General features: G+C 39.7%; 1 protein-coding gene across 2 annotated transcripts; it reads left to right on the top strand.

Moving 5' to 3' along the window:
* Positions 1 to 1116: 1116 nt before the first annotated feature.
* On the top strand, positions 1117 to 18749 carry LOC145484945 (uncharacterized). Of its 2 annotated transcripts, XM_081463564.1 has the most exons (17): positions 1117 to 1366; positions 1474 to 1873; positions 3733 to 5314; positions 6272 to 6467; positions 6930 to 7018; positions 7874 to 8128; positions 8905 to 9092; positions 9928 to 10079; positions 10448 to 10550; positions 11258 to 11789; positions 12729 to 12875; positions 13162 to 13368; positions 13726 to 13812; positions 14057 to 14161; positions 14385 to 14528; positions 14711 to 14764; positions 16976 to 18749. In XM_081463564.1, the coding sequence occupies exons 2-17, from the start codon at positions 1500 to 1502 to the stop codon at positions 17096 to 17098; spliced, it is 4338 nt and encodes a 1445-aa protein (XP_081319690.1). In that variant the 5' UTR covers positions 1117 to 1366; positions 1474 to 1499; the 3' UTR covers positions 17099 to 18749. The 2 variants fall into 2 exon arrangements, 1 of the variants encoding a protein (XP_081319690.1); XR_014049112.1 differs by lacking the exons at positions 14711 to 14764; positions 16976 to 18749 and having other exon boundaries at positions 1118 to 1366; positions 14091 to 14161; positions 14385 to 14499.
* The last annotated feature ends 78 nt before the right edge of the window (positions 18750 to 18827 follow it).

The following is an 18827-nucleotide window of genomic DNA, read 5'->3' as shown; positions in this document are numbered from 1 at the left end:
AGAGCTTAACTCGTTGCATGACTATTGCTCAGCTATGTGTCCATAATAAAAGAAATTTTTATGGACAGTCCAATATAACCTCAAAGAGCATACACAGTTAAGAGGATTAATATTGATCCCTCGTAGACAAACAGCACGAGGTTGATCTTTTTTTTATTCTTTCTTGTGGCTTTATAAACAAAAAGGAAATTCAATTGAGGCAAAAAAAATGATCCTTGTAAAGAACACACAATTTGATGAATATTTTACTTTCGCGTAACAGAGACGAGGGCTAAACAAAGAGGCCTAGGAGTATTGGAGTCACAGTATCTAGACTTCTAGGGTCTGGTATTAAAATCGTTTAACCCAGAGTAGGCTCAAGTAGAGTAGAGCAGAGCAGAGGAGGGAGCAGGAGGGTAGGGTAGGGTAGACTAGGTTTGGGTAGGGTAGAGTAGAGTAGAGTAGAGTAAAGAAGGTAGAGCGGAGCGGAGCAGAAAAGATTGCTTGTTCAGTGTCGCAATGTAACTTTTTTCCAAAGACACAAAGGTGAAAATGAATAGCCTAAGTATATCCAAAAAGTCCCCTGATGAGGTCTCCGTGGTCTTCGATCGGTGCTACGGTATCTATGCCACTTTATATCAAGTCCCCTGACGTAGCAGTATGGTGGCCTGGCGGGGAAAGTGATGACAGATACAAACGACATACGTCTCATATTCTGCTGTGATAACTCTCATCCCGTTTGCGGAAAAAGGCCTGCAGTACTAATGGATTTTTGTTTTTCAATAAACAAAACTAGCCATGTTTATGCTCATATTGTGCTTGCAGTTGGTCAACAACCCATATCCCTTTTTAAAGAATCATTAAAAACCACCCCGAATGAAGTGAAGCGCACACTAAAAGATGCGTGAATTACGCCCAGACCACTGAACCTATTGCTCTCACTGAGAGAGAAAGGAAATGTTAGTTTTAATGGCATTTCCTAGAGAAGAAAAGAGGCAGAAACAGCCATATACATCGTGAAAAGGCCATTTTGATAAATTTGATTCATTTTGCGACGGTAGCGTTGCCTGCGCTTTGGAAAATACCCGTGGACAGATCGTGTATTCCTAAACGACGTACAGTTTCGCAGCTGTGGAACCGTTTGCTACTGGGCACGAGCAAGTTTACCAAGGAAAAAAAGCGCGGGTTCTTTTCCCTCAATATTGTTTTGTTTTCGTTGGAGAATGTCACAGTTCTTTTGAGTGACTCAAACGTAGTATAAAGAACGTATTTTTCGACAGAATTGTCAGTTACTTTCACTTGGAGAAAACGCGGTCGACAATGTGGTCCTTCTCATTCTCGGCCATGTTGTCATGTTGAACCATGTGACATTTGTGACATTTTCAAGGTGAGAAATGCGTTGTTTTGTCAAATTTACTAGCCAGTATATGTTTGCTTACACGCAGCGTAGATACATTAAACTGCTGCTTCCTGCTATATTGATTCTGTGCTTAGGATAACAGTTTTTACACCAGCTGAAGATGGGAGCATCGAGCGATGACCAAGATGAACTGCCGCTGAGTTTGTCAACGAAAAAACGTCGCTGCCTGAAAAGATCACGCTTATCTTCCGACTCTGATGATGATAAAAGAAAGACCAGATCATCGAGGAAACAAGTGAACAACTCAAGCAAGGAAAGTGATGACAATGAAGGCTGTGGAAGTGAACAGTTGAACCCAACGCCCTCACAGACCCCTCGCAGCTCAGAACGGTTGCGAAGGAAATCTTCGCAATCATTCTCTTTGCCAAGCAGGGAAAAAGTACTAGACGCCATAACACCCAAAGGCAAAAGCCTTTGTAGTCAGCAGAAAGTAAAGACGTTAAAAAGAAAACTGGTCAACAACTTTCTGAGAGAGTGAGTACAGTCTACGTGTTAAAAATGGTACATAATGTGGCTTGTGATTGAATATAAGCATAAACAAGCAGAAGTGTTGGTTTCTAAAGAAACTGTTGGGCTGCATTGGTAGGGAAGTGTGAAACAGTTAGCTATTTATCAACTTGAAGTTGTTGAAGGTAATCTGTGAATACCAGGCCTGCCCCACCCCCTTCCTAAGGGTTGGGTATTTTGTGCTAACAGGTCAGCCTGATTGATCTGATTTCAGGGAAATTTAGTCAGGTGAAAGATTCACCCAACAAAAATGTGAATTTGACAATTCTAAAAATTATTTCACTGACAGTCGTATCTGTGTGGTCACTCCATGATGTAGCAGAGACGGATCCAGGGGAGGGGTTGAGGGGTTGCACCTCCCCTTCCCCCTTGAGCAGCATACAGTGTATTTTGTTATTTCTTTGACTTTTCATAAAATGAGTAGAATAAAATTGTGTTGTACATAGTCATTTCACTTCAAGTTAGGAAAAGATAATGTACATTTCACAACTGTGTTATTATGTTTGGTTTCCTGGTTGAAAAATAAATTAAACCCCAAATTTTATATCATGCCTTTACAAATGCTTTTCAAGTGTCTGGAATGCTGGAAATGGCGTTTTAGAAGGTGTAATCTGAAAAATTTTCGCAGAAGGCATGGCCCTAGACCCTGGTATAATCTCGTGATATTAAAGTGTACACCCCCCCCCCCCCCCCCGCCCTCTCCTTTTCAGGAATTCCTGGATCAGCCTCTGTTTACCGCAATTTTGAAAGTGTTTTATTGGTAACTTTTGAATGCAATTGGAAACAAAGGAAACCCTTCATGTGTGTTACAAGCATTTGGGTTGCTGACCTCGAGAAGAAAACAAAATTCCAAAAAATGCAAAAAATGTAAAAAAGGTGTTGAGCTGAAACTTACAAAAAAAAAAAAAAAGATTTATACCGTCCAGTTTAGAATTGGTGGAAAATTTGGTGAATCATTATCTGGAAAAGCTAATAAAATATTTGAAAAGCAAGATCTATAAGCTTTACTCTGATCGAAGGGTTAGGGTATGTATGATGTCCCTACATCCATTTGACCAAAGACACCCCTGAAGGTACATGTACCCGGCAACCTTACCACTGTAGTGAGTTAGTGAAGCTGATGTTTTGAGTATTACATGTACATGTAGCCCTTCATCACAGGAGGGCCATGAGCACTTTGGGCACTTTACCCTGACAAAGGGTTAATGCTAAAAATATCTACTTTGGTGCTTAATTTACCGTTATCATCTTCAAGGTGGTAAATAGCTAAGTATTATATGTGTAGGTACAGTGTACATGGTCTCCCTTGGTGCAGCAATTTAAGATTTTGGGAAGTTTGTATGTGTTGCAATTAATTTTTACAATGGTAATTTGTGTAGCAGAATATAATATCTCCATTCAATGGCCAGAGTATTTTCTACCTGCTGTTCATTATAGAGCAACACATTAACTGTTGGGCAACCATGCCTTCCACAGCGATAAAGTTTCTTGACTTTTAGTATACTCTTATTTACACAACCCTTACCCTTCTGGGTACATGTAGATCACTATGGCAGTATGTATATTACATATATCCAATACAGCTGTAATGTACATGTACCTCCTTTAAACCCTCTTCCCCTCCTCTCCCCACCACTAGGAGGTCATTGGAATTTCAGAAGTGTTGAAGGGTTTTTGAAAGAAAGTACATGTTCAGTTGTATGAATTTAAACTGGAGTTTCCATAGGGCTGTGGAACTGAAACCAAAAATTCTTCTTTGAAGGGGTTATGGATATTCTTTAGAACAACAGCAGTTAAAAGAAGGTGTGTTCTGTTTTTACATACAGGCGTTCTTCATATGTCAGCCGTGGAGAGGGTCGTTATGACTCAGATGATAGTGGAATGTCTGATTTCATAAACGATGATTCAGAGGAGGATGAAGAAGATGATACAGACTCCAGTGCCGAGATTAACCAGAGTTGTGACAGCAACAAGAAAGACTCGGGAGTATGCAGTGTAGAAGTCAATAAAAAGAGACACAAGGAAAGAGCGGTGCTTAGCTCAGAAGAAGAAAATCAAAAATCTCGTGGAAGTGACAATGATAATGTGCTTTTGTCAGAACTGGTGGATGAAAAAAGAGCAAGAAAGAAAGTGACTCCAACTGCTGCTGATCCAAATTACAGTGAGTCAGAGGAGGAGTTTACTCCAAAACTCAAAACAGCGAACAAAAGAAGGAAAATCATTGAGTGTAGTGACTCAGATGAAGAAAGTCAATCTGCAAAACAGGAAAGGAAACTGAAAGATGTTAATGATGAGAGGAAAAACTCTGACAGTGATGATGAACTGTCAAAGAATTCTCCAGCTAAATCTGCCTCTTTGAGACCACGTTCAAGGCGTCTGCAACACCTTTCACAGAAACATGAAGACAAACATCGCAAAACATTTGACTCTTTATTAAAGAAAAGACAAACAGCAAAACTGGATCCAAAAGAGAGACATGCAAAGAAACAATTGTCAAGAGATAGTGATGAATCTGAAAGCAGTGATGCATCTAGGTTAGAGGAAGAGCTGGATCCTCTAAAAGAGGCTGATGCATGCTTTGAAATGCACAGCAGTGAACTTGAGGAAGATGACGATGATAGAGACTTCATAGTCAAAGATGGAGAGACTTCTGATGAAGGGATGAATTCTGATGGTGCATCACAGTTTCTTAAGCTTCTAGACATGTTTACAGGCAAGCAACAGGATGAAGAAGTTGCATGTAATGAAATGAAAGATGTTCCTTATGGCAGTGAGGACACTCATTTCAGAAGGCGAAGAAAAAGAAGGAAAAGGAAAAAGGAGAGGAAAGCATCAAAATGGAGGCGCATCAAGATGGAGGATGACAGTGACGATACTGATGCTAATGATACAGTAGTCAGCGACGTGTGTAATAGATATCCACCTCTTCATGCTGCTGTTCTTGAAAATGATGTGCCTTTGGTGAGTAAGCTGATAAAAAAAGATGCTGATTGCGTTTATGAAATTGGGTACAGAAAGAGAACGGCCTTACATTTGGCAGCATTAGAAGGCAAAGTGGAACTAGTGAAACTTCTTCTTTACCATGGTGCCGATCGAACTGCTGTGGATTGCTATCATCTTCCAGCCATTGCTTATGCTCTGGATGGACATCCAGAATGTGTTCAGCTGTTACTTGATCACACAAACATTAAGAATATTAATAAGAGCATGACAAACAATCTGCAAGAAATGAACTTGTTACACTTTGCTATTGGGGAAACAAGAGATGGCTTGAATTGCCATGACCGAGCAAGATGCCTGGAACTTCTGTTTAGTAGAGACAAGAAGACCTCTACAAAGCTTCTAAGACAAAGTGATGTTAGGAAATTTTTCCCTTTGGCTGCAGCTGTATTTGCCGGACAACATGAGGTGGGCAACTGACCTTTTGTTTTTGTTCCAAGGACGTGTTGGTGGTTTGATAATTTTCAAGCTAACCCTATTTGTCATCTCTTTTGAATTATATTCATTAACATATACAACTTAATCTGAAGGAAAAATTATATGTAAGCCTGCATCAAGCCAAGTGCTCCTGATATCACAAGAGCTCATCCCAGTTTCTGTAGCATTACGTGACTACATGCAGGCTTTTTTCTAAACCCCCCTTCCCCCAGATGGAAAGCTAGTTCATTACTGTTTACAGGTTACTCTCAGCACTTATTCATACCAACTGAACGTTATGTAAAGCTTGGCATATTCATGTCAAATGAAACTTAGGAAATGAAAATCAGAAACATGTTAGTTAAATTTTGGGCCTTGTAGCTTTCAATTGTGTTGCTACATGTACATATATTTCAATCATACATTTCAGAGATAGCTAGGCAAAGCTTCATTTAAAGAATGTCCATCCCTAGGTGAAATGTATGGGTTGTTGACCAAGTGTGAGGTCAAGATGGCTGTATATTGGCCAAGTTCTTTTTTTTGCATGTTTATGGACCGAGACGGAGTCGAGGTCCATAGACTCGCAAGAAAAGAACGCGGGCAATATCAAGCCATCTTGACTGAACAAGCTTGGTTAATAAAGGATTTATTATACATGTATGGCTTTCTTGCGAGACATGGCGGATAGTCCCAAGCAGGCAAGATAACTCCATCTTGCCCGCTTGGGTAGCCAATCACAGCGCAGGATTTGATTCATCATGCTCGCTCACGGAGCTGGCCGTATAATAAGGTGATGTGTGGAAGACTTAAGTTAATACAGTACTTTGTAGCTTAGAGCACATGAAGTAGATACAGTATACTCGTGTACTTGACCGTTTTGTTTTCTGAAGTTACTTTACATGTAGAATTGTATGCAGTAGTTTGTGAATAGCTGTTTTCCCTCAACAGTGTGTCCAAGTCTTGCTTAGGATGGGTGCAGATGCTACTGCTTGTAAGACAGATGATGGAGGAAATATCCTGCATTTTGCTGTAGAATGTGCATCTCATTTTAAAGGAACATGGCCAGCAACCAAGGACACTTCACAGTGCCTGAGAGAACTTCTAAAGAAAACAAAACTTCTGATTGACCAGCCTGATGACAATGGTATGGTTATGAAAACTATTACTTATACATGTCCATGGACATGTATGTTATTTTTATATGCATTTTGTGTGGACACTCCCAATTTACATGTAAATGTAATTGCCTATACCATATGATAAACAACATACACTTACTCAGCCATTGTTTTTATATTCCATAAAAAAGATACAAAGAAGTCACAATTATTAGTACATGCAAAAATTAGAGTAAAATGGCAAAGAAACCTAATAAAAACCATGGGGCTTGTAAACTTAGGTTCCCTCTCAAGAAATATAAGATGACAAAAAACGATACATTATTATGGTAATTGACATATTGACAAGCCATATTTGTATGAACAGCTCAACTTATATTCAGCAAGTACATGTATATATGCATAAATGAAGTAGTAGGAGGTTAGTGGAATGCATGGTCACACCCAGCATGTACACTAGAGTTTTCTTTGTCTGATTTATTTGTCAGGTTTCACTCCACTAATGTATGCCTGTGAGAGTGGGGATGCCAAAAGTGTCAAGCTGTTGCTGGAAAATGGTGCTTCACTCAAATGTGTGGTCAGTGGTAATTTGTATTATTTTTTTTTAATTCTCAAAACCATGATCAGAAATAAATTATCAATTATTAATTGATTTGCCCTTTGTCAATAACTGCACATGTGTATGTAACTAAATAAAATTGCTGTTTCCCCATGAAACATTGGATACATGTGTGATCAACAATCGGTGTACCTGGGAACATATGTGTACTTGACACTTAACAAATAGAAACATTTGGCATGTGTCTGTATGTATGTCTGTATGTACGGTATGTACATGTATATGTATTTAAAAACAGAAGTGACAGTTTGGGAGAATGTAAAAATTAATGATCAGAAAACATCAGGCTGTGGCAAGTATTTCACAGCTTTTTTAAGTTCTTTCAATGTTCATGAGTGTTGCTGTACATAACCTGATAGAGATACAGAAAATTAGTTTATTTCATATCTTTAAGAAATAAACAATTATTCCAATAGACCATTTTACACTTGTGAGACTGTTCAGTGACCTGGCCTTTGAATGGCAGCGAGACTGGAGGTGACCTTGTTTTGATAAAGACCTTACTGTTTTTGTTGTGTAAATCAAGTTGTTCATGTGCTAACTAGTTTGCATTTACATGAGAAAAGCAGAGAGGTCTGTATCAAAGCAAGGTCACCTCCAGCCTCGGTTGCATTCATAGGCCAGGTAACTAAGCACACAATTGTAAAATGGCCTATTGTCAAAATGATTAATCTCTTTGTTTGTGTGTTCGATACATGTACATGTCAGTGTATTCTTGTAATAGCAATATTGCGTGGACGATATTACGATGATAATTATTATTGCAATATCATCTACAATCCACTACAAATAGTTGTGTTTGTTTTCCATTAGGACAGTCATGGTACCTCAAGCCTTCATCTAGCTGCAATGTCAGGGGACACTGAGTGTGTCCAGTTACTGCTCAACTTTGGACACCAGGTTGATTGTGTTGACAAATGTGGTTGGCCACCACTACTCTATGCCAACTTCAAGGCTCACGAGAGCTGCGTGCTAGCGCTTATGAAGCCCAAACCAGAGCAGGTGTTTGTGTTGGGAACATTGTTAAGAAAAGCAAGGAATGAGTTGGACAAAAAAAGAACGGTCAAGGTACATGTACACTGTATATTGTATGTTGCTGTAGGGTGTGTAGTTAAGCACTGGTTACCAGCTTATTTCAACAGCTGATAGAGATTTTACATTATCATGGGCTGAAAAATTCACAAGAAAACAGACTTGAGTTAATTTGGAAGATTACAGGCCAGAAAAGCTGGCTGAGCTCGTGAATGAACCTGTTAAGTTTTTTCTTACATTGTAGCCCAGTTGTTGACAATATACATGTAGTTTTCAATAACGAACTTTTTTCCACTAGTAAATTATAAAACAGGAACATGTTTAACATTACTTTTGAGTAAACGTTTTTGTTTTTGTTATTACTATTTTGACAACTTTCTACTACATGTACATGTACATGTAAATGTAGGTTCCATTTGATTTATCTAGCAAGGATTTCAATATTAATACATGCATGGGAGGGGGCAAGGGTGTGTATGACATCAACAACTGGTGGGAAATTCACATGTAACAATTTCCCACACCAACTTGTGTGATCAAATCACGTACATGAAAGCCCAATGGCAGAAAAAAAAGAAAGAAAGAAAAAAAGACAAAAGAGAATTCTTTGACAGACTGTGAGCAGTAGTCAGTATGCCACGCACTCATCATGAACTGTAATCAGAGACACAATTCTTGTCTCGATAGAAATGAGACGGGAGGCCAGTGTAGCTTACTTTTGAGTGGTATCATATGTGTCGATGTCTCCATATTGAGGCTTGTCAGGTTAAAAAACTTGTAAATAATTAATTTTTCGATCATGTTGTCTTAAGGTTGTCAAGAATGTGCTTGTTTCTCTGGCAAACCATGATGCCTACTACACAGTCTTCAATGACTTCATTCGGCAAAATCCTGAAATGCTGGATGAGAACAACTATGGTCTTCTACAGCACATCTGGAGGGCCATCCTGGATTTTGATAATAAGAGAAGGTGGTTCGTCAAGAAGCTGTCACAGATCAGGTTTGTCTAGGATCCTTCTTAAAGTTGATCTCACTGCAGTGAAGATGGCCTACTCAGGGCTGTCTCTTATATTTAAAGTGTTTAAAGAAGTGAAAAAAGTTGTTGTGAATAGGGTCTCATCACTATCTAAGGAACATTAACATTGTATTCATACAAACATTAATAACAAGCCAAACTGAAAGACTGGTTGCTTTAAGGACAACCCAGCACTGTTGGTTGTAATGACATTTTTCTTACAAACGTACAATCTTCCGTCACAACCCTGCAGTGTACCACGACATACCAGAATTTAGAAATTAGCCAAATCGGTACCTTTAGACATGATTTTGTAGCAGTTTTTTTTTTATTATAGTTTTATCTGTGAAGGCTCCACCCACAGGTCTCACCTCTTACCCTTTTGTATACTATTTAGACAGAAAAGGTAACCCTTTCATATACCTACTCAAGAACACTGCACTTCCTTTTCTAAACCCTTGGAATGAAGTTAGTGAACACTAATTATTAGGGGAAAACATCAAACATTACTAGGTACAGTCACAAGGTATGTCTGTGCAAAATATGTTCATTAAAGGCCCTTTTAAATACCTAAATGCCAGATTTCCCTGCTCTTTCATATACCTCAACTTGTGAAATCCCTTTTTTATATACCAGAAGCTTGACAAAGGTACCCCTCTCAGGAAGAGCCTCTCCATATAGGCCATCATAGGGAGTACCCCCCCCCCCACCCCTCCCTCCCTCCCGTGCCTGCGGGATTGTATCCTGTGATGATATAATACCGGTACATGCACGTTTGATTTTACTGTTGACATTTTGTGAATTCACTGAAACATTTCAGAGGAAGTGGCCCATATAGCTGGGCATTTGAAAGTATATCCCTGGACATTGACAGAGAAAATGTGCTAGGCAGTGCTATAAACCAGATGGGCAGAACACTTGGACATGCACTGCGAAACAGATCATTGCACGTTACTTTTAAGAATGAACCTGGTGGGTTACATCATGTTAGACTTCATTGATATATTAACAAGTTTGTAAGGATCACAAAGTGTCAGAATTACTGATTGTAGAAGAGTCTGTGTTTAGTGAGGTTTATACATACATGCATAAACTTTATTAACGTGTCAAAATATATTTAAATATTGTTGTAATTTTTTTCCTGATTGCATCATACACTGTGGGAGCATGTAGTAGAAATTTCTGATTCTTACAGCTGTACATGTATGTTGAAAATGTTTACATGTAGAAGACTAACATAGCATAACCTGATGTCCTATCACGTCTGTGCATGTATAAACCAAGTAGCATTCCCATAATAATGGTCTAATTTTGTGCTTTGTCATTTGAATTTCCTAAAGGTATATGCACTGGTCCTAAGAGGGAATTCTTTGCTTGCTTCTGTAAAGATGTTATTGATCCTAAACGTGGCCTCTTTATAGTCACAGATGATACTCAGTACAGGTAAGATGATACGTTTTTTCCGTCTATTTTTTGTTGCTGTTGTTCGAAAGCTAATGAAGTCATATACGCTGCAATAACTGAGCTGTACTGAGCTGTACTGGGAGAGTACTGTTCTTTCTGCACAGACCTCGCTGCACTTGAGGGCCAATATTTTACAGCACAGGCCTTGTGGTGGGTCTAAAACACAAGTCACGGGTCATTGTTTTACTAATACTTGAACAACCTTAAACCGTTACTAATACTGACCTTAAGCCTAACCATTGTCTTACAGTATACGCATATTCAAAATAAAGAAAACTCTTTCTCGCTCTGTGGCAAGCAGTCAAGCCATTGAAAACAACAATGACTTGTTAAGAAAAGAAAAAACAATAGGTTAGCTCATACATACTAATCAGGCATACGCGTATACGCGTATTGGGCTGACGCGAATTACGCGTATATTTTGGTTCGGATATATCTGAGCTGCACTGTAGTATAGTAGTTAGGCCGAAAACATTGTCTTAGTGTAGTACTTAGGGCTAAGGTTAGCATTAGGAAGGGGTTAGGGTTGTTCCAGTATTGGTAAAACAATGCCCCGTGACCTGTGTTTTAGACCCGCCGCAGCCCTTGTGTTTAATAAGCTGTATATTTTACATTTTTGCCATGCGATACATGTACTTCTGTTTGGCGCTTTCATGATTTGTTTGCTTTTTTCCATACATGTGCAGTCCACTGCCAAATGCTTACTTTGCTAAATATGTCAACAAAGAAACACAGCAGGATTCTTCACAGAACACTACAACTCGGCCAGTTACATCAGTTAAAGAAGCACATCCATCAGCCGAGTGTACAGATGAAGAATTAATGACAGCATTGTCGCAGGCTGAAGAGCTTGCTGAAACTACAGCAAACACCAGTCATGATGATGCAGAGCGAATCAATGAACATAGTCAGGCAATTCATCAGGCAAGCAATCTGTTGTCTGACGTACACCGTGAAACAGAGAATCATGATGTAAGCCCGCCTGGAGAGAAGCAGACTAATTCAGGCAGTAGCGTATCAGGAGAAGGCGCAACGTTAGTTGATGAGGAGATGAATATAAAATTGTCTAGTCAAGTTGCGTCTGGTGAGAGAGCGGAAGAAAGCAATGAGACAAGTGCTTCAGATGAAGCACACAATGGTACATCTCACAGCAGTGGACAAGATTCATCTAGTGCCAGCAGTATTGATCGTGGGGATACAACGTGGATATCTTGTATGGTGGGTAAAATGATTGACTTGCATGGACTTGTATTTTTTAGCCCTCTCACTTGATGCTGGGGGTAACTGCGATGGACTGGCATCCCATCCAGGGTGGAGTAGAAATGAGAGGAAAAATCACAGAAGGAAAAAAAGCCGGCAGGGCAAGCAAAACAAGACAGCACCCCCTCCCCCTTAGCTCAAGGTCTGGATCGCCACTGAGTCGCTTCATGCTACAGAAACCGGAATAATTTCGGGCCTGATGAGCCACTTGGCTCGTATGCAGACTTTACCTTACTTGAAGCACAACAGGCGATTTTAAAGATAATTTTCGAAAATTTTCAAATTTGCCGCCATTTTCGCTTACCATTCGTCTTAGTTTTCACTTAGTTCTTCTCACTAACAAAGAAGCTGTAGCAAAGATGAAGGAACACGTGACTTCAGACTGCAAGTAAACAAGTTGAGTTCGAGGAAAATTTATTTAAAAAAATAAAACATAACCTTTATTTACCCTCGGCAGTGTTTATAGCACAAGTGCTAGTGGGGCCGAGCAATCAACTGAAAAAAATAATTCAAATTGAACATAACATTGTTAAGAATCCCAACTGGCCGAAGGCAAACCAGTTGGCTTTTTACAAGCGTGGCCGAGGATTTGAACTCGGAACTACCACTGGATTGCGAGTTCGACACGCTGACCACTCGGCCACGCTGCCGCCGTTATTTGAGGTTTAGTGTGGAAAAATGCCGGAAAGATGCGTTGCAAGGACAACAAGATGCGATCACTTTCTATTGTCCTTATTTGCAAGTACAGCACAAGGTGACAATTCAACGCTGATAGATGTAAATGTTCCTAACTGTTGAAACAATGTCGTATGGATATTACATGTACATTGAAACATGCGTATCACTTTGTGGTATAACTAATAATAATATATTTTGCCGTGGTGGCTTATTCATCAGGAACGTAGCAGTGGAGACAAGGCCATTACGAATTTGTCCTTGCGTTCCAAACTCAAGCAGCTTCGCTTCATTGGCCGCATGACAGGATTTGCCATTTGCCAGGACTTGCTTCTTGATCTCCATCTGTCTAAACCATTTGTGAAGCAGGTTTGATGTAACTGTTTGTTTACAGGTCATGCACACGTGTAAAAATCCCCACCCCACCCTAAAACGTAATGACATGTTCCCTCACCCAGCCTCAAAAGAAAATTAAATACCGTGAATTACAGACCAAAGTGTGAAAAACTTGTTGTCTAGATACACTTGTATTGGCTGAAAACACACTTAAATGTTGGCACGGATATTAGTTACTGTTTCGTATTTTCCCATCTACTGTTGCGTTCATTCGATTTGCAGGCTACATGTAGTTATGATGTTTCATCTCTCATTTCAGATCCTTGGAATCCCATTATCTCACCCAGATGACCTGAGTTCTTTTGATTACGAGCTTCACAAGAATGCAGTGACCTGGGCACAGGAGAACAGCGTGAATGACCTTGATTTGTCATTTAGTGTGGATGCACTGAATCCGTGGAATTCCAAACCTGTTACAATCGATCTTACTGATGACAGCGACAAGAAACTTACAGATGATAACAAGGTGCGTGATAACAGATACATGGAACCTGTTCCAGGCTCACGCATGACCAAACTCGGCCGGAGAGGAGACTAAGGAGAGCACTCTTACTCTCCCTAGTCCTTCCCCCTTTAAGCTTTCTAACTCGCGTGTACATCTCGCCCGTTCCCTGAAATCTGAAAGTCGGAACCAGGAACAGAATAAAATTTAGGATAAAAGTGTAGAAATTAAATTGTTACTGCTATGAAATAATCAACTGTCATGTTTTACCTGTCTCCTCCCGATTATGAAAGTTGCGTTACCCTAATAAGTAATTAAATGCCCATGGAGAAGCTATTTTGCAATGTACTGGTAAAAGCAGTACGCATTTCTTTCTTGCAGGAAGAATACACCAAACTTGTGTCACAGTTTAAGCTGGAGACATCGATAAAGGATGAAGTTGCGGAATTTTCCGGAGGACTTAATGAGGTTAGTTATAGTGGATAACCAACAAATTAACTGGGAAATGAGAACCAGAACAATCTTCCAATAGAAAACAAAGCATATCAACTTAGTAACATGAAGAATCACAAGTGATCTGTAGAAATCCACGGCCGCAATACAACATGCTGACTTAACACAAGGCAAGGCTGGGGTAGCCCTGAAACTATCGGAATTTTGTATATACACTTTATATCAAAATCAGTTTATGAACAATTTCCTCTTAATTTAGGTTATTCCTCGTGATTTCCTGTCCCTGTTTACAGCCGATGAATTTTCACTCTTGATTAATGGAGTCACTAAACTGGATGTGGAAGACTGGAAGAAACACACTGTGGTAAGTTGTGTTGCTGTTTATCATGGCCTCGTACGAGACAAACTGAGAGCTGGTACACTGAATTGGGCCTACTACTTACTAGACACTACCCTGCTTCTACAAACGCATTTCGAACTGCTTTGCAAGGTCTTTCATTAATAGAAACACAACTCGCAAGAATCTCTAGCACCTTTTCCTCCTAGTACCACATGTAACATTTTGCTTGATGGTTTTTCCTCTGCAGTACAAGGCATGCACGGTGGAACATGACGTCATTCAGTGGTTCTGGAATGTAGTGTGGCAGTTAAAGGAAGAAGAAAAAGCTTTGCTGATGAAGTTTTCCACTGGCTCACCGTGTGTTCCTCTTGGTGGTTTTGCTGCTCTAACGGTATGAATGCGAATAGTTTTTATTTGTATATATCACTGCAACGCCATCGATATAAGCCGATATACCAAAGCTCCTCCCGCACAAGCTCTTCTTTAGTTCCGCAGGGGGTGAAGGCTAGAAAAAGATTTTCCACGCTAGGCATTTGGTTCAAGTGATCAATGTAGTTCTCTTTTGTTTGTCAGGGTTTGTCGGGACCTACAAAATTCACCATCCTGAAGACCGAAGGACTCAACAAAGTAAGTATTTTACGACCTTAAAGTACACCCAACCCCCAAAATTTTTTCCGCTAGAACGAATCTACTTATTATTTGAAATAGTTCTGCGAAAAAATTTTTGGATTCCGTTAAATCCTCGATTTTCTGTGCCACGACGAAATCTCGAAAATAGTTCCAAAACACCGCCATTTTGTTTCACGACCGAGTTTGAGGAGAATGGGTCCAGCGGCTCTTGTGACGTCTACCCAGGAAGGTTGGATATCTCATTTCCTCTCATCTCCTTCTGGATGGTGCAATACACATTCGAAAAGTGCGCAGAAACGCCTTCCAGAGGTGCTATCGGCTGTTGCAGCAATATTCCAGATTTAAAGAAAGATATACTGTACAATTTACTGGCGATGATCGGCTAATGGTGCAATAAAGACGTAAACGATGGTTGATTTTGTCGAACCGAAACAAGCGAACTGAATCTGTGAGAACCATTGAAGAACTCTCACTGGAATTTGTTCCGCAGACTTTCGAACGCTGTTTTCATAAATTTTCTGCTTAAAGCTAACCAGCAATTTGTAGAAATACCACCGACAACCTATATCTTCCAATCCCGCAGTATTTATAACATAACCGGCAAAGTTGTGTGATCCGGTCATGATCAAGAAGCGTTATACTGATACGTAAATAGATCGCAACTGTACGCCGCTAACCAACACTTATTTCTCTTTCGATTTAGATGAAAGTCGAAGATTAATCCTCTAGAATTACATGATAACAAAATTGTTAGACTCACAGAGTTTTTCGAAGGTTTGGAAATCAGCAGTGTGACAAAGATTCTGTGCAATAGCGTCGAAAATATGACCGCGTAACATTATCTGCGGACCGCTTAGGGAACACATCCTTTTCGCTTATCCGACGAATTTCACTGCAAACTTTGAGAACAATTTACATTGGTTATTTGGAGTTACGACTTAAAACGTGTGACAATGTGAAATCGGTAATTGTATGAAATGTTTCCTTCCGCCTTGCTTCCCGCAGCTTCAAAAATACAGGTCCAAACAATACGATTTTCAATCGATCGAAGCCAATGTTTTGGAGGTCATCAAGTCTCGAAAACTGCAACACGTACGTCGCTCTTATAAACATGAAGCATTCAACTGAAAGTAAAACACAAACTGGATTTAACAGAACCTTGACAAAATACATTCTCGGTAAGGACAAATGTAAACGGGCTATAAACACGCGTGGGAATCTTATGTTTAGTTGACGAAATTACCATCCAAAGCAGTCCTTGAGTTTTCTTTCCTGTTGTTCGTTTGCCTGCTCCTCCACTTCGTATCTAGCTTTCCATTCCTAATATACAAGCAGCTCGTCCGCAAAGACGTCTCCCCCGTCGTCGCTTGAAATATTGCAAATTGCTCTCAAAGCTCTAAGCAGTGAGTTCACAGTTGTCGAACGTGCTCGATCGAAGTTTATTTCGGAGCCTTCAGAATCGAAACTAAACTCTGACTCCAGTGACGAAAACGAAATGATTCTGAGACAAAACTTGGACGTTTTAGTCCCAAAATACATCGGAACGATTAATTTTGCATTGTATTTTCTCGAGCAAATACAGTGAGTTGACTGCGGCGCTACTGTGTTTGGTTCCTGGGTAGACGTCATCAGGTACCGCCGCCCCAGACTCCCTAAAACGCGGTCGTGAAACACTTAATCGCGACTTTGAAAGGGCATAGAAAATCGAGGATTCAACCAAATTCAAAAATTTCTTCGCCCAAATGCTTCAAATAAAGTCTAGATTTGTTTTAGCGAAAACAAATTTGGGGGTTAGGTGCACTTTAATGTAGTGACGGACTAACCGGCTGGCTGGCTGACTGACTGGAAGCTACAATTTCCCTTTCCATGTGATATTCCCTTGCACAGTTCAACCCAATTTTACCTACTTGAAGTCAGTTTTGTACGTGATTGTCTATTTACACCCTCACCAAAAAACGGGTGTACAGCAGTAGAATACGAAGTCTTCTACAGGGTTAACACATTGTAATCCAGCTCTCAAAAATACACACTCCCACAAACTCAGTGCAGATTTGCGAAGCCCCGGAACAACGATCATTATGTAAGAACTACTCACCTTGATTATTTGATCAACATACTGAGATTTGACTCGTGTTTTGTTTTTTGTTTTTTTCAATTTTGTTTTTGTTTTTGTTTTTTATTGTTATTTATTTTTTTATCTTTTGACAGATTCCAATGGCATCCACTTGTTTCAACATGTTAAAACTAACCAGCTACAGTTCTGAGAAGCAGCTCAAGGATAAGCTGTTGATTGCGATACGACACGGTGCCGAGGGCTTCTCATTTTCATGACCCAGTTACAGACTCTGCTTCACAGAGCGTGATAGAAGAAACAGTGAGATCTCAAAAAACTTTGCTTTGCCAGCAATGATTGAAATTGACGCGAAAGACAGGGTGCTGAGGGACTCTCCTTTAGATGAGTTACAGATCCAGCTGTACAGATCATAACAGACTGAGGCATTGAAAGGGTATTTTTTTTTTCAATTATGAACTGATTGCTGCGATTCGACACGATGATGAGGTGTTCTCGTGTGCGTGATCTGCTTCCAGCTTTACAGAACATGATCGTGTGGTTGTTGGATCCAAAAACGACACTGATTTTGTTGTTTTGTTTTTGTCTTTTCTTCCACTTGTTTATTGGTTATCAAACAACGTCGTGAGTAATTGACAAAACTCGATCACAACTAAAGAAAGGACATTGCAATTGCAATTGCTGAATTGAGCAAAAATGTGGACGTTAGCACGTGCAGATGTTTAAGGTAGTGAATAATTCCTAAAGGTGCAGTTGCACTAGACAAATTTTCGCGCTTGCTTGTCTCACTACTGAGGTGCTACACAAATTGCACAAGGCGTTGCCCACGGTAAAGCCCCCCTGAAATGGTCATGTCTCTAACGTTTTGTCGCAGCAAGCATTGCTGTGCAACACAACAAACATGCCATACAAATTACCTGGTGTCATGTGTAACAGAGCCTAATAATTATTTGTTTATCACAATTTGGTACGCTGCATTGAGGTTTTTGAAATCTGGATTTTTCTCTAATATTAAGACAGGCGGCGTGGATTTAACACACGACCATTAGCGTGATCAGAAGCCAACAATTCAGAAAAACAGGTTTACACCGCAATTTGCTATTGTGAATTACTAGACCGAAAGAGACTGCAATACCGCTAATGTTAGTGGGTTTGGTATTGTTTTGTTTGCTGTTTGTTTTTTGTATCAAACCCTTGTGGTAAACGTCGATCAAATAAACTGAATAGACGGATTCGGCTAATGTGTTTACATCCTTGGTGCTACCCAATAACGAAGCGCGTGAAGTCTAAAAATAGAATGCATATTATTGGAACCCCGCGAGAGTCAGACAACATAAGCGTTTTCTGAGAGAAATAGGAGGAAAATTAACGCCAAATTTTCGTTTTAAAAATTGTTTTAGGAACACTTGCTTACGCGCTTGAAAAAGCTCCAAATTTTCCACCATTCCGTTTTGTTTGTCTGAGTTATAACGTCACTCGCGCGCTTCGCTATTCAGATCAGGTAATATTACTATTGTGCAATCTGTCACACGCAACTGAATGCATGAGGGTGCGTACAAACAGACCAGTTGTAAGCTCCCAAGTGAATCATCACGTGTTCTGATCTAGGTGGCAACAAGAATGAAAACACGTTCAGCGAATCTGTCTATAACTCAAATACATGTATGAAAAAGATAACATCACGTGGTCTGTAGGCAATTTATATTCGTCATTAATCAATTGTAATGAAATTTTAGTTCTGTTCCGAAATGAATTTCACATGACTGATTTCACTGTCAAGATAAAAATAGCGTGGAATACGCTTTGAAATATTCTGCACCGTGTATCTGTGATGTGGGAAAAATGTAGTTTATCATAAATGTTATTGTTTGTAAAATAAAGAAAGGTAGTTTTTATTAAATTTAGCTGACATCCGCGAAAAATTTGTTTCGGTTTTTTTGCCAGAATGTAGCAGGATATTTAATTAATTAAACCTGGTTTACTTTTAAT

This window comes from Orbicella franksi, chromosome 4 (assembly GCF_964199315.1).
Source record: "Orbicella franksi chromosome 4, jaOrbFran1.1, whole genome shotgun sequence".
NCBI lineage: Eukaryota > Metazoa > Cnidaria > Anthozoa > Scleractinia > Merulinidae > Orbicella > Orbicella franksi.
Note: the sequence above shows the minus strand (reverse complement) of the source record. Positions and strands in the feature narration are given on the sequence as shown.